Raw genomic sequence first — 27,076 nt, 5'->3', positions numbered from 1 at the left:
TCAGCACCAGGTTGCCAGCCAGGCCGGCGTCTGACATCAAGTAAATGGTCTGTAATTACAGCTCAAGTGTCTTGTTTGCTGACTGAAGAAGGAAAAGGAATTTACCTTTGAAGATAGTTTCTAAGAGATTCAGGAACCCGGTCTTCTCTGACTCCTCTGGGTCCATATGACAGAAAGGCTCAGATTCCTGGAAGTGGCCTATGGCTTCTTGAGTGAGAATGATGGCCTGCCTGACAAAATATCACCTGTCACCAATCAGGCACCCATAAGAGTGTCACTGCAGCCTTGTGTCAGGGAGCCTGTGTCATGATTCCATCAAGAACCTAGACCTACTGGTAGAGAATTCTGTCACTTGTATAAAAAGAGGGAAAAAATGTAGACATGTTTGACTGTGTGACTACACATTATCTCTAGAAGGAGGCTCGTTATGGGAAGGGAACTAACTGGCTGGAAAGCAGGTTTGGAAGGGATTTTTCATGGCACATCCTTGTTCAAATTTTAAATACTGTACAATGTGAATATATTGTCTAATTACGAAAAAGTAGCTTCCTGCTTAAAACAAAAAACCCCCCAAAACTCTGCTATCAAACTGTTAAAAAGTTACGTTCTAACACGTTTAAATTTGTAACTGGAAGCCAGAACCTCAGCTATTAATAACTTCACCCAGCACTGGCTGCCAAGGATTGCTGAAGGAGGAAGGGACATCTTTACCATGAGAAGAAGCCTTTTCCTAACTCATCACTAGCATGCTTGGAGGCAGAGCAGGCTGCCTTTTATGCTTTAGCAAAGAGACACCAGAGAGACGTAGGGAGTTCGAGAGCCAACTAGCCACCCTCTCTTCAGCCTTTCTGAGCAGCCTAATTAGGTAAGAAGTAAACTAATGACCTGGGGCTGAGATGTCAGAGTGCCTGTGGGCAGCTATAACACTTTTGTTGCCAAGGTGCTCTCAAGTTCTAGTCACAAAAATCTTGTCTCTAAGATCAGGATTTATACCAGGTTGATTTAAAGATTAAGGCACAACTGAGCACGTTTGTTATTATTTATCAGCTCACACATTTTGGAATTAGAAAGCCACTAGAGATCTTATGACCTAATCAACTATTTTTAAATAAATAATGAAACTGAGGCCCAGAAAGTTTAAGTAACTTACTTTATAGAACTAGGATTATACTTACAGGTCGTCTTCTTCAAATGAAGCCGGACTTTGGTCATATTTAATTATAACACGATTTACGTTTAGTTGTTTTAGTAGTTTCTTTAAACATTTGTAAAAGTAGAAAAGCATGCTTAATTGTAGACTTTGCCTTTGGCATAAATCTGGTGTTCAGACTATTACTGCAATGAAAACACCTACCACCATCTGATGGCAGCATACCCTAAGTGCAGTTCATTTAAAAAAAACATTGTTAAAGAAGGTACATATGTGTATTAACAGTCACTTTGCTGTAGAGCAGAAATTAGTACAACACTGTACATCAACTATACTTCAGTTTAAAAAAAACATTGTTTCTCAAAGGTTAACTCGAAACCTAACAGGTCACGAGAGAATACCCCATTCTTTCACATACTTGTAACTAGCTTTGGCTAGCAATCGACGGATGCGTCCTTCCACCTCTTCCGCCGTCTCTGTTTCGGCAACCTCCCCAGGCACCCCCTCTCCTTCCTGGGGAAGCTTCAGCAGCTGCTGCAGGGTAGCCTTCAACTCTGGCAGCATGGCTTCCCACTCCTCCCCTGGATCCAGCACTGCGGCTGCATGAGAAAGCCTCACTTAGACTCTTGCACTGAGTTTCCGGCTACAAGGAGAAGGACGTCTGGGGTGAGAACCCCCCCGCAGCAACTACTCACAAGCAGTTGCAGCCCGCCTCTGGGCCCTCATCTCTTGTAGTTTCTGGGTTTCCTTCTGCAGCGGTCCAGCAAGGTCAGTATCACTAAGCTACCAAGGTAAAAATGAACGTCAGGGTCACTGAGTCATGGAATTTCACTTCTGTTTCCATTTAATTCCTTCTCTTTTGGGTGGGCCCAGGCTACTTACCTTGCAGGAAAAGGGATTATTGGCGAGAAAACTGGCCAGCAGCTGGATGGCGTTTTTACAAACCAGCACCGACTTGTCTGCCAGACGCCCCACTGCTAAGGCCACCACTGCCTGGAAGCGAGTCAGGGGCAGAGCCTGTGTGCGGAACAGGAAGGCAGGGTCAGACCCCGCCCCACACCCCCCATTCTGCTCACGATGATCGTGACGTACACTCTACATGAGCTAGCCACTCGTTCTAAGGAAACTTTTCTACGGGATGTGAACAGCTCAAGAGGACCGTCTGTAGTGGTTAAGACATACTGTAGTCCTTAAATGGAGCCCAGAATCCTTGTCCTTGATGGAGGAAGACCTTTATTACTGGTAGGAGAATCCTGAATTCTCGACTCTTCTTTGACATAGCTACTTTTCTTTTGACCCTGGATTCCTCTCTTCTTCGGTCTGTACAATAGAGGGGTACCGTGTATCTTTATCATGTCAAAGGCCACTCACCTTCTGCTGGACGATTCGGGTAAAGAGTTGCAAAACGCGGCTGCGCACAAAGGAGCTGACGTCGTGGCCGTGGGCCTGCAAGGTGTCTAAGAACTGGTCTCGGGTGTCTCGGGCTGCCGCCTCCAGCTGATCCCCATTCAGAACCTGCAGCACCATCTCCGCCATGGCCGCCAGCACGGCATTGCGCATCACGTAATGCTGAGAGGGATATGAGGCTGGTATGAGCCTCTGCACCCCCATACTGGCTGTCCTTTTCTGAAACTCTTGTGCTCATCCAGGCACAAAGAAGGGTAAGGCCTTTAGGCAAGGTTAAGCTTTCTCTTCTTAGCTCTGACTTTTTCTGGTCAACTGCCCAACAGGTATTCATTGACTCCTGAGGTCACTAGAAAAAGCTGAATCCCAGATGGGGCTTGTCTGGTCAGAGGAGAATGTAGGGACAAAATAAACAAGAGCCCAGAGCAGTTTTTCCCCACAAGGCTCACCCAGGTAACCACGGTGGCAGCTGAATATAAAATCACATCCATCCAGCAACACACGTTTGAAAAGCATTAATTACTACCTTTCATCTGAGGCCTCAAAGCCTCTGATCCTTACTAATAAACACCGCCTTTCCCTCACATCTCCCTTCCCACATCTTACTGACAGGGAAACAGAAATCAGCCCTAGTGCCAACCAAGTCCATTACAGAATCATGGAGAATAGTGTTTGGGGTTTTTGCCAGGCCGAGAGCCAGAGAATGGGGTCTTGCATACAAAATTATAGTACAGTAGGTGAACAAGCAGACTGTCTTTGTTTCTGACATTCGCCGAGGAGTGCCAGCATTCAGTTTGGGAAGCAGCCAGGCTAACACTGAGGGATAAGACAGATGATATGGGCGGATCTGAGAACCAGGTGGGCAGGAAGGGGCTTCATCCTGAGGAATGGGTGGGACCCAGAATCACAGCTGAGTCACTCTCACTAGACTGAAGCTGTGGAACTGTCATCTCCACTACCAGACCTGGGTGAAACCAGTGTGATGCTGAAATAGGATTAATAAGTGGCTCTTTATTTAATTCAATAAACTTCATCTGCTTCTCTATAGGAAGGAACTGCCACAGTGATTAGCCTAGACAACTTGACTTCACGGGAAAGCTTCCTTCTTGTTAAGAAACAGCCTTTCAAGAATGCACTTAAAACCCCTAGAAAAACCTGAGACCCCCAGGGGACCACCTACCTCTCCATCCAGATGATCTAGCAGAATGCACATGCTGGACATCAGGATGGCCGGGACACGCTCTGCTAGTTCTGTCAGGAAGGCGGCAAAGCCCTTTGCCCCTGAAGGGTCCCGACTCAACTCCTGGGGACACTTCTGTCCAATCTCTCTACACGGGGGAATAAACACGGCCATAGCAGCATAACGTAATCACTCAGGTCCCGGTACGGGAAGGTAAAGTTGGTATCTAATATCTGAAGGAATCTAATGTTACACAGAGAAGCAACTTCCCATCTTTATACTCTCCCTGAGGGAATGAGAATTAGAAACGTAGAGAAGGAAGGGTCACCTTACAATCTCTCCTACTATGCTCTTCATGCCATAATCCGTTGCCCACAGACTCACTGCCGCCACCAGTACAGATGCCAGGTGTTCAAAGTGCTGCAGCATCTGGATGATCTTCACAGTGGCACCTGAGGAAGCGCTCCACATGAGAACTCACGAGCAAAATGAAAAGGGTGGTGGGGCAGAGCGGAGGGCTAACTTACTCAGCATATGGTTATAACGTGTCAAGGCGACACCAAGCAGGTGTGTTATGGCTTCCCGGGTGGAGCGGTTCTTCTGGTGACTAATGGTGGGGTTCTCTAGGAGGCGGTAGCAGCAGCCAGTAACCAAACTGAGAAAGGAAGAGTTGAGATGGTGACAGCGGTCTGGACTCAGCTACATTGGTCTTGCCTCATTCATTCCATCTCTGCTGCCCCAGTCAGGATCTTCTAGTTTTCTTTATTCTATTGCCTTCTACACCAAGTTGCTTTGCTTTGCTGACCCCCAGATAGGTACTTCCTCCTTCTGGATTACCAACTTTCAACCAGTTATAATGTCTACACAGAAGCTGAATATATGATAAAAGACAGGACAAAATCACCACTGACTTCTCATTGTTAAATGGCCAATGCAATCCTCATCTTAGTTGACCTTTCAGCTGCATCTGACCCAGCTGGTCACTTCTTTCTCCTTGAAACATGCCTCATTTGGTACCAGGAGGCCAGACTCCCTTCTCGGTTTCTTCAGCTGGTTCTTCCTCCTCACCTCACTCTCCTGATGCTGGAGCACCCCAGGTACAGTCCTTGGATTTCTGCTCTCTCCTAGCTATGCTTACTGATTCAGTGATCTCATTCAGCCGCATGGCTACAAATACCATTTATATAAATACATTATATTCCCAAACGTGTGCTCTAGCTTAGACCGCTCTCCTGTCTTCCTCCAGCTTTGTACACTCCACAACCAAATCTGACATTACTTGGATGTCTAATAGGCAGCCCCAGCTTTCTATGTCCAAAGCAGAACTTCTACTGTCCCCCCAAACACGCTCCCACAGCCTTCCCCGTTATTTCAGTTACTGGCAGCTCCACTCTTCCAAATGCTCAGGCGAAAACCCTGGGTGAGTCACCCTCGACCACACACTCCCTCAAACCTCACACACCTCTGTCAGCTCATCCCGTGGCCTCTCCTTAAAGAACAAGTACAGACTGCATCCACTTCTCCCCATCTCCACCGCCCTCTTGGGCCTAAGCAACTGTCATCTCTTGCCCAAGTGACCGCCACAGCCTCCTTACTGGTCTCCTGCTTTTCTCCTTTCCCTCCAGCGTCTGTTTCAACACAGCAGCCAGGATGACCTTGTTGAAGACAAGCCAGACCACCTCACTGCCCTGCTCGGAACTCAAGTGGCCCCATTTCCCTCTGATAAATGCCAAACCGTGATGGCCTATGAGGACCTGCAATTGGCTCCCTGTTGCCCTGACCTCACAGCCTACCCTTCACCCTGTCTCAGCTGCCAGCTCTGGCTTCAGCGCTCTTACTTATATGTGCTCAACACACTCCCTCCTTTGTCCTTGCTGTTTCCTGCCCTTGCCGTTGCTCTCCCTCCAGATATCCTCATGGCTCTCATTATCTTCTCGAGGGCTTTGCTCAAATGTCACCATCTCAAAGAGATCTTGCTAGAACAGGTGATAAAGATTACAACCCTTTCCCATCAAACTTCCCACTCCCTCCACTATCTTTCTCCACAGTAATAAACTGTAAGAGATACTATATTTTCACCTATTTAAAAAATTGTCTTCTGATCTAAAATATAAACTCCAACAGGGCAGAAACGCTGGTTTTCAGTGACTTTAATGACACCAGCCATGCACCTAGGAGATTCTCAGTAAATACTGTTTCATAAATGAATAAATGGCATTAAGGATGAGAAATTCAATGCGATTTCTAATCTTCATTATCTACTTCCAAACAACTCAACGTAATGGGAATACTTCTGTGTATTACAGACAGAACTGAGGGATGAAATGAAGTATTTAAAAGGCATATCTAGTAAAGAAAATGTGGTAAAATGTTAACATTTGAGGAGTCTGAAGGGTATAGAGGATTCTTTGTACTATTCTTGCAACTTTTCTGTAAATCTGAAATTATTTCAAAAAAAAAGTTAAAAAACTGAAAAACAACAAAACAAAACAAACAAACAAAAAGCATATCTAGGGCTTCCCTGGTGGTGCAGTGGTTAAGAATCCACCTGCCAATGGAGCAACTAAGCCCATTCGCCAGAACTAGTGACCCTGCACTCTAGAGCCCATGCACCACAACTACGGAGCCCGCACACCACAACTACTGAAGCCCACACGCCTAGAGCCCATGGTCCGCAACAAGAGAAGCCACTGCAATGAGAAGCCCGTGCATTGCAATGAAGAGTAGCCCCTGCTTGCCGCAACTAAAGAAAGCCCGTGTGCAGCAACGAAGACCCAACGCAGCCATACATACATACATACATACATCATAAATAGCATATCTAGCAGCAGAGCCCTCATTCCTCACAGCCAATGTCACCTATAGCAATCAACTACCCACCTGACAAACTCCTCTTCGATTATTGAGCGACTCCACAGGTGATGGATGTCCAACTGAAGCAGCTGTGTTAAAAGCTGAAGAATTGGTTGCCTCTCTTCTTCCCAGTCAAAGCCATGGGTGGCCTTGGCCCGGGCTTTCCTACCCTAAAAAAGGATATACTTAAGAAAAAATAGGGAAGCCAAAAGGATCACCATCTGCTAGTCTGAGTGCCCAAATTATCCAGTATTGAGACAAGGTAGAAGGTAAGATGAAAGTATTACAAGTTCCAAAATACAAAAGAGCTGCTTGTCAGCAAAAGATACATTATGATACTTTTGAGTACCTCCTCATAAACCTTAAACATGGGTCAAGGGCAGAAAGGAAAAGATTCGCAGAATCACTGAATTCCATCTTTCCCACCAATTCCCGTATCTCCCCAGATCCCATATTAAGTGAGCCAGGAATAACAAATTACCTTCCCACCAAGGTCCAGGTCCATGAGGCTTGTCTGGCTGGTCATGGTCTCAAAGGATTCCAAGAGGCATATCAGAGCATAGCAGTTCATCTTGAGGGCATTTAGGTGTGCGCTTCTATCTGACCCACTCAAAGCTGCATCATCCAAGATGGCGGGAAGTACCTGGGAGTGGCGGGATACCACTGCGAGGGGCAGGATCTGGAGTCAGTTTCATTCACTTTCCTCATACGACCCAGCTTCAAAACCCCTAGCACTTGCAGCCATCAGATTACCAAAGATCTGTGTTTCATCTCTCAGTGGCTACAACACAAGCTAAGTCCCCTGGGACCCCTGACCCTGATATCCTGAACATGCCCTATCCCTACTCTCTCACTCCAGTTATCCCAATTTCTCTCTGGCAACAGGAGGAACTGCCTCTATTGAAGAGAGGCAGTTCAAGAGTAGGGAGAATTTATTGTTGGTCTGCCCTTACAGTGAACACACGTAACTCTGTATTGCCCACCAAGATTACAGACCTAGAGGTCAGAGGTCCCCGGGCTTAGCCAAACCAACTGAATCACCACAGCCTTGATATCATCATGTGGCAGGAAACAGTAAACAAACAAACAGCAACACACACCTTCCATCCCCTACCCCCACCGCAGACCCATAAACACCTTTTATCAGGAATTCCAGAGTATCTTCCTTGAGGCCAGGGTCTATACTTCGAAAGTGACTATGAGGGAAAGAAAGTGCGGGGGGGTAGGGTGAGACAGGAACCTGCAGAGCCCACTCTAATAGATCAGATCGAACCTGAGGAATCTAATACTTAAAAAAAAAAAAACAACAACACGTGAAATTACTCGACTGAATAAATACGGTGGCAAGCTGGGGTGAATGCTCATGAGTAGAAATATCAGCACCAGAACCATTTATCAGTGAACTATAATTTGGAATTTCAGGACTAACATGCAGTTAGGGCAAATAGCCACCAGTTCTTTTTAAAGTATCAGAGGGGTCTGTACTTACTGCAGAATGCTGTAGATGGTATCAAAATGCTCCAGCATAGCCAGGGGCCCCTGAGCTAGAAAGGCAGCCTGAAATGCTATAAAGATGAAAGAAACTAATCAATACAGAGGGGACAGGCCTTTTTGGTAAGTTCTATTCATGGCAGAAAATGGAGTTAATTGCTTTTCTTGGTAGAATCACAAAAGTAGACACTTCATTTCAATGTAATCTACTATTATAATAACATCTGACACTTTGTCCTGTTTTACAATTAAAGCCCTACTTGAGTTTTATTACCACATCTCTGAACTGGATGAAGCAAACAGTACTGTGCCTATTTTACGGGAAAATAAATTAAATGTCTGAATAGTTATGTGACTTGTCCAACTGAGTAATGAACACAAACTCAGGATCTTTTTTTTTTTTTAATTTTTGAAATTACAAAAGTAGCAAAAACAGTACAGTTCCTGTATTTTTCACCCAGATAATGGTAACATCTTATATAACCATAGTACAAGGATCTATTCTAAACCAAGAAATGAACATTAATTCAATGTTATTAACTAATCTACAGATCTTACTTGAATTTTGCCAGTTGTTCTATTTCTGTCCTCTTCCCAGACCAGGAGCCAGCCTAGGATACCACAATGCATTGATCTGTCATACCTCCTTAGTCTCCTCCAATCTTTGTCTTTCATGATCTTGACACTTGAAGTGTATTTGCCAGTTATTCTGTAGAATGTTCCTCACTTTGGGTTTGTCTGCTATTTTCTCATGATTAGATTGAGGCCATGCACTTTTGGCTAGATCACTGAGAAAGGGAGGACGGGTCCTTCCCATGCATCATACCCAGAAGTAGGTGATGCCAATGTCTTATTACTAGCGATATTAACTTTGATCAGTTGGTAGTGTTTGCCTGGGGGTCTCCGCTGCAAAGTTACTATTTTCCCCTTTGCAACTAATAAGCATCTTGTGGGGAGATACTTTGAAAATACTGTTTCTCACCACATTCTGCCCATTTATTTAAGCATCTATGGATGATTCTTGCCCGCCACAATTATTACTTTTACTAAATGGTGATTCGTCTGTTTCCATCATTCCTTTTATGCTTACTTAATGGGAATGCCAGGCTAAGTATGAGCTGTTACTTTCCCTTCATTTATGTATCCAATTATTTGTTTAAAACAGAACGGGCTCATGAATGTTTCTTTTATTCTGTTTTTTTTTTTTTTTTTTTTTTGCGGTATGCGGGCCTCTCACTGTTGTGGCCTCTCCCGTTGTGGAGCACAGGCTCCGGACGCGCAGGCCTAGTGGCCATGGCTCACGGGCTTAGTTGCTCCGCGGCATGTGGGATCTTCCCGGACCGGGGCACGAACCCGTGTCTCCTGCATCGGCAGGCGGATTCTCAACCACTGCGCCACCAGGGAAGCCCCTTTTATTCTGTTTTAATCCATTCTTCTTATTATTAATTTTGTTGCTCAGACTGTCCCATACTTGACCACTGGGAGCTCCTTCAACTTGGCTTGTGTCTCTGACATGCTCCCTTCACTCTTGTTCTCTTACTTTCTTGTACCACAAGATGTTCCAGGCTTGTCTTGTACCTTCCCAGGCTCAGTCCTGGAATCAAACATTCTCACTGGAGTCCTGGTTTCTTTTATGAAAGAATGGTATGTAGAAACCAAGTTCTAGGCCCTAGTTAAGATCACTGCTGTTGGAGCTTTTAGGCCCCATCAGTAGAGAAAAGCAGGATATACATATATGTAGGTATAAATGCACACACCTGTATATTTTTATCTCTCTGTATAAATATTAGAAGCATAAGTTCACTTATATATTTGCTTAATCCTAGTATACACATAAAACAGTTTCAGAATTGCTAACCCAAACCCCTTAAAAAAAAAAAATTTACTAACTACCTTACGCTAATCGTGTAAGTTCTTTTATATACAGTTTACAGTCAAAATACTGGACTTCCCTGGTGGTCCAGTGGTTAAGACTCTGCACTTCCACCGCAGGGGGCGCGGGTTCGATCCCTGGTCAGGCAAGATCGCATATGCCACACAGCGCAGCCAAACAAAGCAAAACAAAAAAACCGAAATACTGGGTTTCCTAGTTACTTAGGTTAGTTATTTTCTCCTGCAATCCTTTAGTGTGATTACGTCAAACATCTGTAATACACTTAGGTTCATTTGTTACCACTGATTTTCCTTGATTTATGATGGGGTTACATCTTGAAAAACCGCCTGTAAGTTGAAAACATTGTAAGTCAAAAATTTAATATACCTAACCCACTGAAGATCATAGCTCAGCCTAGCCTACCTTAAACATGCTCAGAACACTTACATTAGCCTACAGTTGGGCAAAATCATCTAACACAAAGCCTATTTTATCATAAAGTGTTGAATGTTTCTCGTAATTTATTGAACACTGTACTGAAAGTGAGCAGCAGAACGGCTGCCTGGGTACAGGATGGCTCTAAGGGTGTGGGTTGTTGGCCTTGTGATTACGCGGCTGCCTGGGAGCTGCGCTTGCTGCCCAGCATCAGGAGAAGAGTATCCTACTACGTACTGCTAACCCAGGAAGAGATAAAAATTCAACATTCAAATTACGGTTTCTACTGAATACATATTGCTTTTGCACCATCATAAAGCAGAAAAATCATAAGTTGAACCACCGTAAGGCGGGGGACATCTGTACTTGTATTACATTTTGAAAATCCAGCATTTTTTTGGTTGGGGGGGTGCTGCAGTTCCCCGACCAGGGATTGAACCTGGGCCACAGCAGTGAAAGCCTGAAATCCTAACCACTAGGCCACCAGGGAACTCCCTGAAAACCCAGCATCTTTTGATTCTCAAACTTAGCGCTCTTTTCATCTTCACTGTACTGCTTCTATATAAAAACTTCAGTATAAAAGGGAGTAGCAGCTAATTATGACTTACAACATGCAAGAGTAGCAAGGCAGTATGGGAGTTTTTTTTTTTTTTCTGGCTGCGTTGGGTCTTTGTTGCTGCATGTGGGCTTTCTCTAACTGCAGTGAGTGGGGGCCACTCTTCATTGTGGTGTGCAGGCTTCTCATTGCGGTGGCTTCTCTTGTTGTGGAGCACAGGCTCTAGGCGCATGGGCTTCAGTAGTTGTGGTGCATGGGCTCAGCAGGTGCAGCACGTGGGCTCAGTAACTGCAGCATACAGGCTCAGTAGTTGTGGCACGTGGGCCCTAGAGTGCGTGGGCTTCAGTAGTTGTGGTGCATGGCCTCAGTAGTTGCAGTGTGTGGGCTCTAGGGCAGGGGGGCTTCAGTAGTTGTGATGTGCGGCCTCTAGTGCGCAGGCTCAGTAGTTGTGGCGCACGGGCTTAGTTGCTCTGTGGCATGTGGGACCTTCCCGGACCAGGGCTCGAACCGTGTCCCCTGCATTGGCAGGTGGATTCTTAACCACTGTGCCACCCGGGAAGTCCCGGGAGTTAACTTTTGAACCAAGTTGTATATCTAGCTCTTTCTGTGGATGGGGAAGGAAAGAATTCCACCAAATTCTTCTTTGCTGCAGTAAGAAGTGGGTTTGCCTAGAAAGTGAACCTTGTACTACATTATCACTGCTGGCTCACTGACCTGATTCATCATATTGCAGTGTTATGCTGTCCAACTACAACCTGGTCCTCTGCGATGTTTAACAAACTATTTTACTTCTCCAATTCCTACTGACTCCCTAGCACTATACTCATAGCATGTTCCCCCCTTTCTTTATACCTGTTCTTATGCTTTGCCTCTCTTAGTAGATGACTGCTTTCTACTTTACCAAAAAGAATGAGACCCAAAGCATGGGCTCCCTCATGTAATCCTGCCTCTCTGTCAACAAGTCATTCTGCCAACACCTTCCCATTCTTTGCTTCCGTCTCAAGTGAAAAGATTTTCTGTTCTAAAGCTAAGCTGTCTCACTGCCCCAAAGACTTGTCTCCTTTCTTTCACCTCTGGCTTCATCCTCTCTAGGGATTGCTCTTTTCCTGACAATGTGCTCAGGCCCCTACTTCTTTAAAACAAACAAACCATAAATGATCAGTGCCTTTCATTTGACTTTGCTCTCATATCCCTTTAAAATTTTGTGTAATCTTTCTCAATTCCCTGAAACCTAGTTTCTGAGATTTACCAATCTAACAGCTATTCTCTCAAAGATTACCCATTACCTATTTTTTATTACATCCAATGATTCTCTCCATTCACACCCCTCTTTACTTCTCTGAAGCATCACCCGCTGATCTAGTCTAGTCATCCTGCTTAGGTTTACATGTGGCTTGAACATTTACCAGGCTAAGCTACTTAGCTTACCAAGTCTCAGTTTCCTCTTTTGTAAATTGGGAATAATAACAGATCATACCTCATAGGGCTTTTCAGAATTTTTTGGTAAAGATTAAGTGAGATAATCCACGTGAAACAGTCAGGACAATACTTAGCACAAAATGTAACTCAGTACTTGTAAGCTATCTACCACTGTTACAAACCTCCTTCTGTAATCTGGAAAATACAGTAAAATGAAAATGAGAAAGAAATAAATACTGTTAACATCTGGCTAATTTTTTTCAGTTTATTTTCTATGCATACTATTTCTATTGTTAAGATCATATCACATATTCAACTCTCCGTTCTGTTTTTTTGTTTGTTTGTTTTTTTTTTCAGTATGGCTCCGCATGCGCAGGCTCAGCGGCCATGGCTCACGGGCCCACCCGCTCCGCGGCATGTGGGATCTTCCCGGACCGGGGCATGAACCCACGTCCACTGCATCGGCAGGCGGACTCTCAACCACTGCGCCACCAGGGAAGCCCTCCGTTCTGTTTTTTAAAACTTAATATTACAATAAGGATATTAAAAAAAACCTTTGTAATAGTTTTTAATGACTGTATAACATTCCACTGAATGTACCTCAATTAACTTAGTGTTCCTCTATCATTAGACATTATGATATTTCTAATTTTTTCCACTAATTATTAACACATTTACTCCTCTTGTAAATCTGGATTAAATCCCACTGACTGATTACTCCATTTATGTAACTACACAAATAAAAGTGGCTCGAAAAAACATAAAACCATGCCAACTATTCTCCCTTTATGACCTCAAGTAGCCCTTAGTATCTCTTAGTAAGCCTATAACAAGTTCCCAGGCCTATTTGCTTTCTTCTAAGCAATTATTTCACACCTTTCCTCTGTTCATAACATCAAGATCATTTTCCCCCAACTCACCTTCAGTTAAAGGCTTCACTTCCTATCTCTCTGAGAAAACAGAATCGGACAGAAGAGAAAGTCCAACTGCGCCAAGTTCTGTATTTATCAGCACGACCTGCATCCGTGCCCTGAGCTCTGCCTTTCTTTGCTGCTGTGGGTAAGGTGTCCACTTTCTAACAAGACCACCGCCTCCCCAGCACCAGGTCGCACACTCTGCCTCCTTAAAGGGTGCTGCTCCCGGCAGTCGCTCACTCTCCCTCGGGCAGCGTCAGCTTGCCCCCCCCCCCATTATTCCCATTCAGCACATACACGTGTAATGTTGCCCATCTTTAAAAAAAAAAAAAAAGTCCTCCCTTGACTCTGCCTCCTCCTCCAGCTACGCCCTATTTCTCTGCTACTCCTTAAAGCAAAACAACCAGAAAGGGTTATCTAAACTCATCATCTCTAACCCCTCTCCTCCCATTTTCTCATAAACGTATTCCAATCAGGCTTGATTCCCATGGCTCTGAAATAGTGTTCAAGGTTACCAGCCATTGCCACAGTGCTTAGTCCAGCAATTAAATGTGTAGCTGATCTCTCCTTTCCCTTTTGAAATTTCTCTTAATTTAGCGTCTTTGTTCACTTTCTGCCTCAACAACTAGTCCTTAGTTTCTTCTACTGGTTCTCTCTCGTTTTCCCAGCCTCTAAATGTTGGACTGTCGTAGGTCTTATGTCTTGAAACTGCTTTTCTTGTCCATCAATACTTACTCCAATCTCACAGCTTTAAACACCTTCTACATGCTGAATATTAAATCCCAAATGTGTATCGTTAGCTGGAACCTCTCCCCTGAACTCCACAATCATATAACCAACAGTCTAAATGTTCTCCTCTCATACTCTACCCATCTCAGTAAATGACAACTCCATTCTTCTAGTTGCTCATGTCAAAAAGCCTTATTTGGGCTTCCCTGGTGGCACAGTGGTTGAGAGTCCGCCTGCTGATGCAGGGGATACGGGTTCGTGCCCCGGTCCGGGAAGATCCCACATGCCGCGGAGCGGCTCGGCCCGTGAGCCATGGCCGCTGAGCCTGCGTGTCCGGAGCCTGTGCTCCGCAACGGGAGAGGCCACAACGGTGAGAGGCCTGGGGACTGCAAAAAAAAAAAAAAAGCCTTATTTATAACATCCTCAATTCTTTCTTAACCCTGTAAATCCAGTCCAGTCCATCAACAATCCTGTTGGCTCTACTTTCAAAAATTCACTCAGGATCTAACCTTTTATGATCACCTCCACTGCTATCACCCCAGGTAAGCTGCCTGGTATTATTTTATTAGCCTCTTAATTAGCTCCCTGCTTCTTCCCTTCCCCCTTACAGTCCCTGTTCAACACAGTAGATACACTTTAAAAATGTCAGACCATGTCACTCCTGTGCTCAAAACACAATGGCTTTCAAGCTCACTCTCTCTGAAGCTAAAGTCTTTACCGTGACCCACAACACCCTAGATCAGTGCTTCTCCAACTGAAATGTACATCCGAATTACCTGGGGATCTTCTTAAGAAATGGATTTCTGATTCAGTTGTTTGAGGATGGGTCTTCCTCCTGCATTTCTAATAAGCTCCTAAATCATGATACTAACGCTCCTGGTCTGAAGACCACTCTGAAAAGCAAGACTCTAGAATAATCTGTACCACCTCCCACCTGACCTCTCTTTTCCTAGAGTACTCCCTTCCAACCACATTGGCATTTCCCCACCTCAGGGCTTCAGCAATGGCTTTCCTGTCTGCTTAGAATGCCCTTCCTTGAGAATCTGCATAGTTAACTTCCTCACTTGTATGGTTTCTGCTCATACGTCACCTATCAACAAGCCTTCTCTGATCATTCCAACATAAAATGCTAGTCCATAACCTGGCTCACGATAATCTTTTTTATCTTGCTTTATTTTTCTCCTTGGCATTTACAACCATCTGACATACTCCATATTTATTTATTACTGGTTGAAAGACTTGAGAGAAAGAACTTTGTCACCTTGGCTGCTTTATTTACTGTTGTATCCCCAGTGCCTAGAACACTGCCTGGCACGTAACATAACACCAGTAAATACTTGAACAAATTAAATGACCTGACCTTGTGTATTTATAGTAGAACTTGTATTTAGGGTTCTAAATACCAAAAGCAATGCAATTGTTATAAAAAGGACTCTTAAAAGGAACGAGCATTCATGTAACAAAGTGATGCATATTAACAACTGAAGAACAGTTTGCTAGAGTGTGCAGCTTGTGCCATTGGTGATGTACAGATCCACGCAATATGGAGAGAATGGTCTCTCTGTGGACACCCATCAGTCAACTCCACACTCTGCCCTCTTCCTTGCTTACCAAATGGTGATATGTTCGGGTTTAGGGAAGTCTAGGTAATGATCTTGATCAATTTAGCCAATCTGGATAATTCCATTTCCCTTACCAGCAGTTAGGGAAATAGGCACCTGATCCAATTCTGGCTAAGTCTGTTATAAGACTTCTGGTAGTTTTAAAACAAGAAAGAAGAAATAGCACAAGACAGAAAAATCCCTTCTTCTACTTCTGCACATCAGAGCAAGGAGCTGTCTGTCATCTGGCAACAATGATGGGAAGGCCAAGAAGAAACAAGCTGGAATTATATTATCAAAATGCTTGATAATTAATGAACCCTACTTGTTGTAGGAGATAACAAACAAAGTAGGCTATTATCCAGATGAGGAAACCAAGGCACAGAGAGAATCAGTAACTGTCCAAGGTCAGAGTAGTGGAGCCAGGATTCAAATCCGGGCAGCTTTGCTCCACAGACTTAATCTCTACTCTCTATAACTCTCCAAAGCAATCTAACTGACACAAGACACTTCCAAGAAGTACAGAGACATTATGAATGCGGTCTTGTTGATTATGCATGAATTGTTCTCGGCCGTCTCTAGGTTTCAATGGGCAACTGCACTGCACATATATTGTACAGTGTTGCAACTGTGCACATATGCTTTTTTCCATTATTGCACACTCTTGGAAATGTGATCTAGACTCTAAAAAAGTATTACCTGAAACAGGTCAGGTCAAGTGCCAGACATTCTAGGAGCTATCTTCTCCTACAACTCTTAAAACCACCCGTACTTTATTTTGGCATATGGTAAGAAGTCAAGATCTAAAATAAAATTCTCCCCAAAGACTAACCATACACACCAAGACTGTTTACTGAATTACCTAGAGAAGGTGGTCAATGAATATACTCTTTGTGTAATGCAACGCTAGGGAGAAAACAGTAAGGAATAGGAAAGACATGTTCCATGCCCCCATGGAGCTTAGTGGTGTAGTGGAACAGACAGACAATATAATCACATGTGGGTGGTTGTTTTTTGTTTTTTTTTTTTTTCTTCAGTACGCGGGCCTCACTGTTGTGGCCTCTCCTGTTGCGGAGCACAGGCTCCGGATGCGCAGGCTCAGCAGCCATGGCTCACGGGCCCAGCCGCTCCACGGCATGTGGGATCTTCCCGGACCGGGGCACGAACCCGTATCCCCTGCATCGGCAGGCGGACTCTCAACCACTGCGCCACCAGGGAAGCCCTGGATGGTTGTTTTGAAGTGCTAGGCACAGTGGCAGCTATGGAGTCTTACCTTTAAGGTGCGATGGAAGATGTCTGATGGACAGTACCTCTTGCACGACATACTGATTCACCCCTCCACTTTTCAACAACTCCTCTGGGGATAAGGGCAGATGGAACTCATACAGTTGGGGAGACATCCTTCCCCAAGTGGCTCACAGGGCTAGAAGCCAAACAGCAAACAAGTCAGGGTCTATATCTAAGGGTCATCTTTTTAATCTGGTTCTATTATTCCCCTCCTCCGATACATAACACTTTTTAGTCTTACATCAAGCTAATAACATTATCTTAGAGCGTGTGAGATTAAGCCTGGACTAGAATCTAATTCTAGTTGTAACTCTCACTTTTGGCCATGTCACTTAACCCCCTGGGCCCCATCTGTCAAACAGGATTACTGATCTCTGATTATTTTACAAAATTTCTCTCAGGATAAGAATCAAGGGGTATTAAAGTATTTAAAGAACGGTAAAGTGGCATATCGATGCGTTAAGTTAGCATTGTTATTTCTGTTTTTATGGGCAAAACTTCTTAAGTATATAGACACTGTCTCATCTGAGGCCAAAACGGTGACCCAGTATGGGCTAATGGGCTTCCCGTCTCCAGAGAGAACATGAACATTTACTATTTGCCTACTCTGTGCCAGGTTCTGTTCGGCTATTTGAACGTCCTACCTGATCTAAGTCTCCAAATGCCAATCTCATGAAGTGCACAGTAATATAGCTCAATTTACAGATGAGGAAACTGAGACTAAGAAAGGTTAAGCGAAAAAAAGAAAGGTTAAACGATTTGCCCAAATTCCACTGCGGATGTTAGACTTACTGTTTCTACCACGTCGTACCACAAGGACACACCCACTAAACCTCCCAGCCCAATACCACGTCCTACAGCCCGGTGGCCGATTTTCCCGGCCTCTCCTTCCCCGCTCCCCATGAACACCGCACCTTACAAGAGCACTTCGCCAGCCGTTCCTCCAACTCGGGCTGTAGGGCTGAAACGAAGGAAAAACCAAGGAGGGCAACAAGACGCACCAATCTGCGACGCAGCACTCCCGCGGGTAGAGAGACCGACCAATACCCGCCAAACGGAGGCCAAAACCCGCCTCCGAGCCTGGCGCCGCGCGGGCAAAGCCACAAAAGTGCAGTTCAAATCCCAACGGCCGCAAGGCGGCCAATCGCGACGCTCGCTGCAGACACCGGCCAATCAGAACGCAGGAGCCGGAAGGCCCGAGGAGGGCGGGGCCTAGATTCCGGCTCCCACCCCAGCCGCCGTAGTCTCGCGGTCGCCTCCTTCCCCACAGGGTCCTCCTTTTTCGCGGTCGGTGGAGAGGAGGCCCTGGCGGTGCCTGCCGGGGATGCCGCGTTTGTAGCTGGGCAGTGGCCGTGCCCCTGGGACCGTGACCCACTCCGTCACCCCCAGGAGAGGAGGCAAGTTTAGGCCGGCAGTTAGAAGGCTTAGGTTCTAGTCCAGGTTCCGCCATGTCCTCTGCCTTATGACGTCCAGCAGGTCTCTTCACTCCCTCAGCCTCAGATTTCCTCCCCTGTCGAATAGGGGGAATAAAAACAGCTACAGCGCAAAACTGCTGTGGGGCACAGAGAAAGGAAGCTCTGGGTTCCAGGTTCTGGACCTTCCTCTCCCTCAGTTCAGGGACGCCCACGGAAACAGGAAAGGGTGAATTTGTTTGACCTTCACCTTTGGGTGGCCCTAGGCAACGAGACGAGCCCCTCAGCTCTTCCGGAGCTCCAAACCTTCCGGCGTGTAGACCGGAAGCGCCTCGGCTGGGCGGGGCGTTAAAGACCCTCTGCAACGGAACTGGAGGGCGGGGCTCGTGGCTGGGGAAGGCGGGGCCAGGCTGGGTCTCACCCGGAGCTGCCTGGGTAAAGCCCAAGATGGCTGCGTGCACGTAGTATCCTGGTGAACCCAGCGGGGACAGTTCCTGTTCTCTCCTTGAAGGCCACGTCTGGCCCTCCCTCCTGTGCTTGTGAGGTGGGCTGTTGTAGGGGAGAGATGAGAGCAATGGCAGGGAGCCTCTCTTTGGTGGCAGGCAGGAGCCTATGGGGCCAGGTGCCGCTGGCCTGCAGAAGCTTCTCTCTGGGTAAGTGGCTGATGCAGACGGACGCCCCGAGAGCTACTTCTCAGTAAGCGGCTCAGATTCATTCCTTTTCTTCCCCATCCCTAGGTGTTCTCAGATTGTTCCATGTGAGGGTCACCCTCCCGCCCCGCAAAGTGGTTGATCGTTGGAACGAGAAGAGGGCCATGTTCGGGGTATATGACAACATCGGGATCCTGGGTAAGACTCGACTCCGTAGTGCAGAATTTCAGAACGGCAGTTATGCCGTAGTGACTATCTTTTTTTCACCTGTGTAGAAATGGTACCTTCCTCAATAGTAAGAACAAACACGTGGCTACTTACGTTGTGTTCGGCACTGTTCTGTGTGCCCCGCATGCATTAACACATTTAATCCTCATAACCTTTTCACTTTGCAGGAGAGGAATCTGAGGCACAGGGAGGTTAAGTAGTTTTTCCAAAGGCTAGTAAATGGCAGGGCCAGAATTTGAACCCCAAGCAGTCTTGCTCCAGAGCCTGTGCTCTTGTTACCCTAGTGTAATGTGTCTTGTCTCTAGGTGCTGCTCAGGGAGATGCAACCGTGTTGAAGGCTTAGCTGGTGGAGGCTGGGTTCTCTCCTCTTGGAACTAATAACTTCTCTCACATTACACAGGAAACTTTGAAAAGCACCCGAAAGAACTGATCAAGGGCCCCATGTGGCTTCGAGGCTGGAAGGGGAATGAATTGCAGCGTTGTATCCGAAAGAAGAGAATGGTTGGAAATCGGATGTTCATTGATGACCTGCACAACCTGAACAAACGCATCAGCTATCTCTACAAATGCTTTAACCGACGTGGAAAGTACCGGTAGAAGAGAATGCTGGGAACTGTGGAAGAGGTGTATCTATCACCCAAGAGAAAGGGAAAGTACTTTTCCATATGAGGAAAGGGATTTGTATGCTCTCAGGAATAAAATGGGACTTCTTTGAAATCTGTTATCCATATCTTTATTTTCCTCTAGATGCTACTTTTACTCATTCATGCAACTAGGAAGTGGAACTCATCCCTAAGTCTTATAGTCTTAGGTTTGGACTTCACCACTTGCCCTTTGCAGTCTAGCCATACCTATGGTGTTTAAAAACTAAAAAATTATTGTTGGCATCTTTTGATGTTTGGCCCTTCATGTATTGAAAGTGGTAATTTAAAATTGCCCCACAGTGCCATCATGTTAAATGTATTTTTAAAAACCCTTCCAGGGCTTCCCTGGTGGCGCAGTGGTTGAGAGTCTGCCTGCTGATGCAGGGGACACGGGTTCGTGCCCCAGTCCGGGAAGATCCTACATGCTGCGGAGCGGGTGGGCCCGTGAGCCATGGCCGCTGAGCCTGCGCTCCGCAACGGGAGAGGCCCCAACAGTGAGAGGCCCGCGTACTGCAAAAAATAAATAAATAAATAAAAACACACGTGCAAAAGATAATACACATTTTGCAAAAACGCAAAATTATAAATATCAATTTATAATGTCTATGGCTGGGGAGGGGAATAAGGAAAAACAATTATAAAATGAAATGAAATCTTTCTATGCACAAGTGGAGATCATATGTCATGAATTGAAGAGTAGCAGTTAACTCCACCTTCTGTACCTGAGGTCCTCCAGAAAAACAATGTTCTATTTTTGTCTTCAGGGTGATTCATGCTTTAAGAAACACTCATATTTGTTTACTCCTGTTGGTTTCTTAAACTTATCAGTATTCATAACAAGTCAAACACTGTAGCATACTCGCAAGTCCCTTTTGGTATTTTCATCACATGTATGTGTAACATCTATGTATGATATTTGTTGTTTGTTTTGGAAACCTAACACATGTGCTGGTTCAAGATAGCTGTGTTAGTTTTCTGGGGCTGCCGTAAGTACCGTAAGTTGGGTAGCATAAACAACGGGAATGTATGAACTCACGGTTCTGAAGGTTAGAAGTCTGAGAGTAGGCATCGCCAGGGCTGTCAGGCAGAATTTGTTCCATGCCTCTCTCCTAGCCTCTGGTGGTTTGCTGGCTATCTTTGGTGTTCCCTGGCTTATAGACATATCAGCCCAATCTCTGCCTTGATGTTTACAAGGCGTTCTCCCTGTGTGTGTGTCTCTCTAAATTTCCCCATTTTATAAGGACACCAGTCATACTGGAGTAGGGGCCCACCCTACAACAATATGACCTCATCTCAACTAATTACATCTGCAATGAAACTGTGTCCAAATAAGGTACATTCTGAGGTCTGAGTGTTAGGACTTAAACATAAAAACTTTTGGAGGATGCAACTGAACACATAACTAGAGCCTTCAATTTCCCCAAGGTATTCTTATGCCTTTGTCTTTGTTAATTCTTGAGATTCATGATTCCTTATAACTTCCACAGATTCTTCACGTGTGATTTTGGAAGAGGGAGTTGGTGGCCCTTACTAGTTAACTTGTTAGGAAGATGGGTTTACACTCCCCAGTGTCCTTTCTTATAGCCCCTATCCCTCATGCCTCTTCATTCTAGTTATATCAGCATTTTGGCTTAAATCAGTTGACAGTGTTTACATTATTAGGACTATTAAATATTGTTTACTACTGAGCCAAATGGTGTACTGTGGGATAACTTATGTCTCTTATATTTTTAAAAACCTCTTGATATCTTTTTTGAGATACAATCCATATACAATTCACCCAATTCAATGGCTTTTAATATATCTGTAGAGTTGTGCATCCAATACCACAATCAATTTTAGAACATTTTTAACATGACCCCAAAATGAACCCCCTGCCCCTTAGCTGCCACCATCAGTTCCCCCTTCCTCCCAGTTCTAGGCAACCACTAAGCCAATTTCTGTCCCTGTAGCTTCTTGCCTGTTTTGGATATTTCATCTAAACAGAATCATACATGTGATCCTTTGTGATTGGCTTCTTCATCTTAGTGTACGTAGAAGATTTTTTTTTTTTTTTTTTGCTGTACACGGGCCTCTCACTGTTGTGGCCTCTCCCGTTGCGGAGCACGGGCTCCAGACGCGCAGGCTCAGCGGCCATGGCTCACGGGCCCAGCCGCTCCACAGCATGTGGGACCTTCCCGGACCGGGGCACGAACCCGTGTCCCCTGCATTGGCAGGCAGATTTTCAACCACTGCACCACCAGGGAAGCCCGGGGGCTACTCTTCGTTGTGGTGCATGGGCTTCTCGTTGCAGTGCCTTCTCTTGTTACGCAGCACGGGCTCTAGGCACGTGGCCTTCAGTAGTTGTGGCACGCGGGCTTGGTAGTTGTGGTTTGCGGGCCCTAGAGCGCAGGCTCAGTAGTTGTGGCGCATGAGCTTAGTTGCTCTGCAGCATGTGGGATCTTCCCAGACCAGGGCTCAAACCCCTGTCCCCTGCGTTGGTAGGCGCATTCTTAACCACTGTGCCACCAGGGAAGTACCGTCTTGACACTTTTGTTGAAAATCAATTAATGTAAAGGTGAGATAATTTCTTGTTTCCCCTGTTTATAATTACCTCTTTTTCAAAATATAATTTTCTATGTATCTAGCTCTAATTTTTTCCACATGTTGCATCAGACTTGTAAAGTACTTGTTCATATTCTTTTTCAAATATTTAAACATGTCAGATGCTTTACAGGTTTTTTTTCCCCCCTCTGGAGACTGTCCTGCAGTTTCCTCCTTCCTCCTACTTCAGTCAGGACAGGTTGTTTCTGGGTCTGTGGTGTAGCTTTCATTCCAAAGATTTTCTTCACCAGTTTTGTGTGTGGATCCAGCATTCCATTCCCTAGCTCTGCTGCCTTTCTCTTTCCTGTTTACCAGAGCACATCTTATAGTAGCCTACTTGGAAAGAGAAGTAAAAATTTTCACTCCTTGCAGGTCTGAAAGATGTCTATATTTATCTTATATTGGTACGTATTGGTCTTATATTCGTTTGGCTGGTATAGAATTCTAGGGTAATGATCATGTTTCTTCAGAATTTTAAAGCCACTGTCACATAATCTATCTTTTAATACTGTATTGAGTTGCCTTTCTCATTCCTGTTCCTTTCTCTCTCCCTCTCTCTTTTTTTTGGGGGGGCCACGTCATGTGGCACGCAGGATCTTAGTTCCTGACCAGGGATCCACCAGGGGAGTCCCTTTCTCTCTTTTTGAAATCTTTTAGGATCTTCTCTTTTCCCCTAATATTCTGAGATTTCGCAAAGATGTGTCTTGACGTGATTCTTTTTCTTTCACTATGCTAGGCACATAGTGTACTATGTAATCCAGAAAGACTTGTTCAATTCAGAAATTTTTTCTTGTATTTCTTTTGTAATCTTTCTCTTTCATACTGTTCTCTCTTTTTAGAACTCCTATTAATCAGACGTTGAACTATTTGGCTTGATTTTCTAATTTTCTTATTTCCTATTTCCATCTTTGTTGGCTCTTGCTCCTGGGTCTTTGCTCCTTATTTGTTTCCCATTTTTGACCAAAATTTATTTTTCTTGGAACTGTATCTGTGGAAATTCCCCAAGGCCTAGATTGAAGATCAGCTCATCCAGAGACGATTTGCATTGTTTCAGCTGGTGCTTGGTGGCACTGTCAACCTGGAACCATTTTAAATTCTTGCTATTTTGTTTTTCGGACCAACAAGGAATTCAGGCAGAAAAGCCACAGCTTTGATTACAAATTGTCTGCATATATTTAAAAGAAAAAAGAAAAGATCTCTAGTAGGCACTTAGATTCCAGATGAGCAAATTTTCTATGCAGTCCCCTAGGGGCAGTTCAGGTGTTAGCATATTTTAAATCCACTCTTACATGAGGATATAGTCCTCTGGGGTTCTGGTGTTATAGTGGGGGCCTTCTATTAGATTTCCAACCCTATGCAGGCCCTGGGTTCTGTCTCCTATGCCACAGTGGCACCCTATGAGGTCACCATGCCTAAATTCAACTATTAAGCAAACGCCCTCAAGGCAAAACAAGCTTCAGCGCTCAATTTACCTCTCCAGGTACCAGCTTTCACTTAGTTTTTTGGTCCTTAAATAGTCTATTTTCTTGCCAGTTTACACAAATGCATTTTTAAAATGATCTATTAGGCAAAGGACCTAGAATAGCTAAGCCAATTTTGGAAAAGAACAATAAAGTGGGAAAAATAATTCTACCTTATATTAAGGTTTACCATAGCTACAGTACTTAAGATAGTGTGTTATTGGCAGAAGGACAGACACATAGGTCATGGATCTGAATAGAAAACCCAGAAACAGACCTGCACAAATATGCCCAACCGATTTATGACAAAAATGCAAAACAATTCAATGGAGGAAGGATTGCTTTTTCAACAAACAGTCCTGGAGCAATTGAACATCCATTGACAAAAAAAAAGGAACCCCGACCTAAACTTCACACCTCATACAACAATTAACTCAAAATGGATTATGGACTTACATATGGAACAAAACTGTACAACTCTTAGAAAATAAAATAGGAGAAAATTATGAGACTCTAGGGCTAGGCAAAGTGTGACACCAAAAGTGATGCATTAAAGGACAAGCTGATAAATTGGATCTTAAAATTAATAACGTTTGCTCTACAAAAGATTCAGTTAAGAGGATGAAAAGACAAAAGATAGATTGGGAGAAACCACTTATCTGACAAAGTACTTTATCTAGAATATTTAAGGAATTCTTAAAACTCAAAGGTCAAAAAAATGAACAAGCCAGTTAGAAAATGGGCAAAAGACATGAACAGATCTTTCACCAAAGAGAATATATAGATGGCAAATAAACACATTAAAATATGTTCAACATCATTAGCCATCAGGGAAACAAAAATTAAAACCACAATGATATATCACTAAATAACTATCAGGATGGTTAAAATTTTTTTTAAAGAGTGACAACAACAGGTGCTGGTGAGGATGTGGAAAAACTGGATTCCTCATATGTTGCTGGTGGGAATCTAAAATGCTGCTGTCATTCTGGAAAACAGTTTGGCAATTTCTTATAAAACTAAATATGCAATTACCTTATTACCCGGTAATTGAACTCTTGGGCATTTATTCTAGAGAAATGAAAATTTATGTTCATGCAGAACTGTACATAAATGTTCATAGCAGCTTTATTTGTAATAAGCCCAAACTGGAATCAGCCCAAATGTCTTTTAAGCAGGTAAGTGGTTAAACAAATTGTGGTATATCCAACCACAGAAATACTACTCAGCAATGAAAACTATTTATACACACAACTCGAATAGATCTCGAGGATATTTTTAAAAAGCCAATCTTAGAAGGTTATATACTGTCTGAGTCCATTTATATAACATTCTTGAAATAAAGGTATAGAGATGGAGAACAAATTAGCAGTTGCCAAGGGTGCAGGATCGGGGTGGGTGTGGCTATAAAGGGATAGCACAAGGGAGCCTTGTAGTAATGTAATAGTTCTGTATCCTGATTGTGGTGGTGGTTACAGGAATCCACACACACATTGCATAAAACTACACACACACACACACGTGCGCACGCACACACACATACAAATGCATGTAAAAGAGGCAACATCTGAATAAGCTCTGTGGATTGTACCAATGTCAGTTTCCTGGTTTTAATATTGTGCTGTAGCTAAACAAGATGTTACCATTGGGGGAAACTGGGTGAAGGGGTACAGGGGAACCGCTCTGTACCTTTTTTTTTTTTTTTTTTGCCACCTCATGTGAATCTGGTGGGCATATTTAGCCATTCAGGCTGCCTGAAACAATTCCTTCCATTCTGTTTGTCTTTGAGGGTTTATAATTTGTTTTCAGTATTTACCAATTTTCATTTTGATGTAGTTTCAGAAGGGGCATGGGATAAACACATATGATCAATACATTGTGTTTCTAATTGTTTAAAGGTTTTAAGCAGGGTTGTAACATTTGGGTAGACCACCCTGGTGGTTTCTTAGAGGATGGTTATAAGTGAGGGCAAGATGAAACAGAAAGATATTATATTTCATTAATTTTAAGAGGCACTTGGCACTTTTTTTTTTCATTTTAACATCTAAATTGGGATGTTTGACTATAACTATTAGCCAGAATAGTCATACTGTATTTGTCATACTGGCTCATAAGAATCAAACTTTGCCAAATGGGTGTCTGAGGCTTGGAAGAAAATTCCAGAGACAGAAAAGGAACATTCCTTTAAGAAACGCTGCATCACCAAAGCCCCTGATGGCATGCACAGAGGACTACATTGTGTGAAATCATGCACATCAGTCAAAAAAATGAATCATAAGAGTCAGTGTCTGAATGTGAAGTTTTATGAACAGTTACCATGTTACTCCTTTGTTTTCCTTTTTATGTATTTTCACGAGAGTGAAGTATGATAAAAATCTACATCTATAGACACCTGCACTTTAAATAAATATAAAATAAAAATTCGAAGTGATAAGAAAGCATTATGTCACAGTTGATTTGCTACCTTTTTACTTATCGGGACATAAAATAATAGTTTTACAAATGATGGCGTCCAGGTAAGGGATAATAATCTGAAGCAGGACAGTGAGACGAGGGGAGAATCCCTGAAATACTAAGAAGGAAAACTTGAATTATTAGAGGACAGGTAAAGATGAACGGGGAGGAAATCTACGATAGTTTCCAGGTTTCTGGTTTGGGCGACTGAATCGATGTAGTAAGCTACCTGGGAGGGATAGGAGGAGCAGGTTTGGGGAGGAGGAGTGAAAATTAGGATACACTGCGTGAGGGGCTGGTTGGCTGTGTAGAACGGATGAACGGAGCTCTCGTACTTACTTTGGCCACAGGAGCCTGCGGCTCTGCCTTGATGGATTCAGCCTCCTCAGAGCTGTCAAAGGCGGGGAGGTGGGGCGGAGGCCGGCCAGGCCCGAGCGCGAGCGCAGTGCCTAGACCACCGAACCTCCGCTGCTCCCGGGGCTCCAGAGTCCAGGCCGCAGCGACCCGGGGCCCGCCCACCGCTGTCCTCGGAAGCGGCGTGATTGGCTGGAGACGCCGGCGCCGGGGGCCGCGAGCGGGCCCGGACTTAAGGAACTGCTCAGCGATTGGCTGGGAGGCACCAAAGAGGCCTAATTCAAATTGTTGGAGCCGCCCTTCCAGGGAGCGGGCGCCTAGTTGCACCCCGCCCCGTCGCTTAGTTAGACAGGTACACAAACCAGAGCTGTATTGGTCAGATCCTTCCGGCACCGCTCC

The 27,076-nt window shown here is 44.5% G+C and overlaps 2 protein-coding genes and 1 non-coding gene across 11 annotated transcripts in view; 1 reads left to right on the top strand and 2 right to left on the bottom strand.

Moving 5' to 3' along the window:
• NCAPD2 (non-SMC condensin I complex subunit D2) overlaps window positions 1–18,651 on the bottom strand; it is a 28,404-nt gene extending 9,753 nt beyond the window's left edge. For 8 of the 9 annotated variants that reach the window (XR_010835742.1, XR_010835744.1, XR_010835743.1 and 5 more), the window contains exons 1-14: window positions 17,807–18,651; window positions 16,879–17,028; window positions 8,077–8,152; window positions 7,725–7,783; window positions 7,069–7,250; window positions 6,615–6,757; window positions 4,262–4,389; window positions 4,063–4,186; window positions 3,735–3,882; window positions 2,522–2,719; window positions 2,033–2,167; window positions 1,846–1,933; window positions 1,569–1,749; window positions 106–230 (exon numbers count right to left, since the gene is read on the bottom strand). Coding sequence is in view for 6 of the 9 variants with exons in the window: in XM_059082507.2 (XP_058938490.1) it covers window positions 106–230; window positions 1,569–1,749; window positions 1,846–1,933; window positions 2,033–2,167; window positions 2,522–2,719; window positions 3,735–3,882; window positions 4,063–4,186; window positions 4,262–4,389; window positions 6,615–6,757; window positions 7,069–7,250; window positions 7,725–7,783; window positions 8,077–8,152; window positions 16,879–17,005 (1,714 nt within the window). In the remaining 3 variants the exon portion in view is untranslated. The remainder of the gene's footprint in view (window positions 1–105; window positions 231–1,568; window positions 1,750–1,845; window positions 1,934–2,032; window positions 2,168–2,521; window positions 2,720–3,734; window positions 3,883–4,062; window positions 4,187–4,261; window positions 4,390–6,614; window positions 6,758–7,068; window positions 7,251–7,724; window positions 7,784–8,076; window positions 8,153–16,878; window positions 17,029–17,806) is intronic. The other variant, XM_059082509.2, reaches the window with a different exon arrangement.
• On the bottom strand, window positions 7,327–7,653 carry LOC131767540 (small nucleolar RNA U85). Its single transcript, XR_009338746.1, has one exon. It is a non-coding gene; the product is annotated as a small nucleolar RNA U85 (small nucleolar RNA).
• Window positions 18,133–19,899, top strand: MRPL51 (mitochondrial ribosomal protein L51). The gene is made up of 3 exons (XM_059082613.2): window positions 18,133–18,957; window positions 19,042–19,152; window positions 19,583–19,899. The coding sequence occupies exons 1-3, from the start codon at window positions 18,870–18,872 to the stop codon at window positions 19,777–19,779; spliced, it is 396 nt and encodes a 131-aa protein (XP_058938596.1). The 5' UTR covers window positions 18,133–18,869; the 3' UTR covers window positions 19,780–19,899.
• Window positions 19,900–27,076: the final 7,177 nt, after the last annotated feature.

The sequence above is a fragment of the Kogia breviceps genome, chromosome 12, assembly GCF_026419965.1.
Source record: "Kogia breviceps isolate mKogBre1 chromosome 12, mKogBre1 haplotype 1, whole genome shotgun sequence".
Taxonomy (NCBI): Eukaryota; Metazoa; Chordata; class Mammalia; order Artiodactyla; family Physeteridae; genus Kogia; species Kogia breviceps.
This window is presented reverse-complemented; position numbering and strand designations above follow the sequence as displayed.

What these genes read in the sequence shown, in the direction of transcription:
- MRPL51 (XM_059082613.2), top strand. Translation starts at nt 18,870, where the DNA reads ATGAGAGCAATGGCAGGGAGCCTCTCTTTGGTGGCAGGCAGGAGCCTA. An exon ending in CTGCAGAAGCTTCTCTCTGG is followed by an intron (nt 18,958 to 19,041) that starts GTAAGTGGCTGA and finishes CCCCATCCCTAG; the next exon opens with GTGTTCTCAGATTGTTCCAT. An exon ending in TGACAACATCGGGATCCTGG is followed by an intron (nt 19,153 to 19,582) that starts GTAAGACTCGAC and finishes CACATTACACAG; the next exon opens with GAAACTTTGAAAAGCACCCG.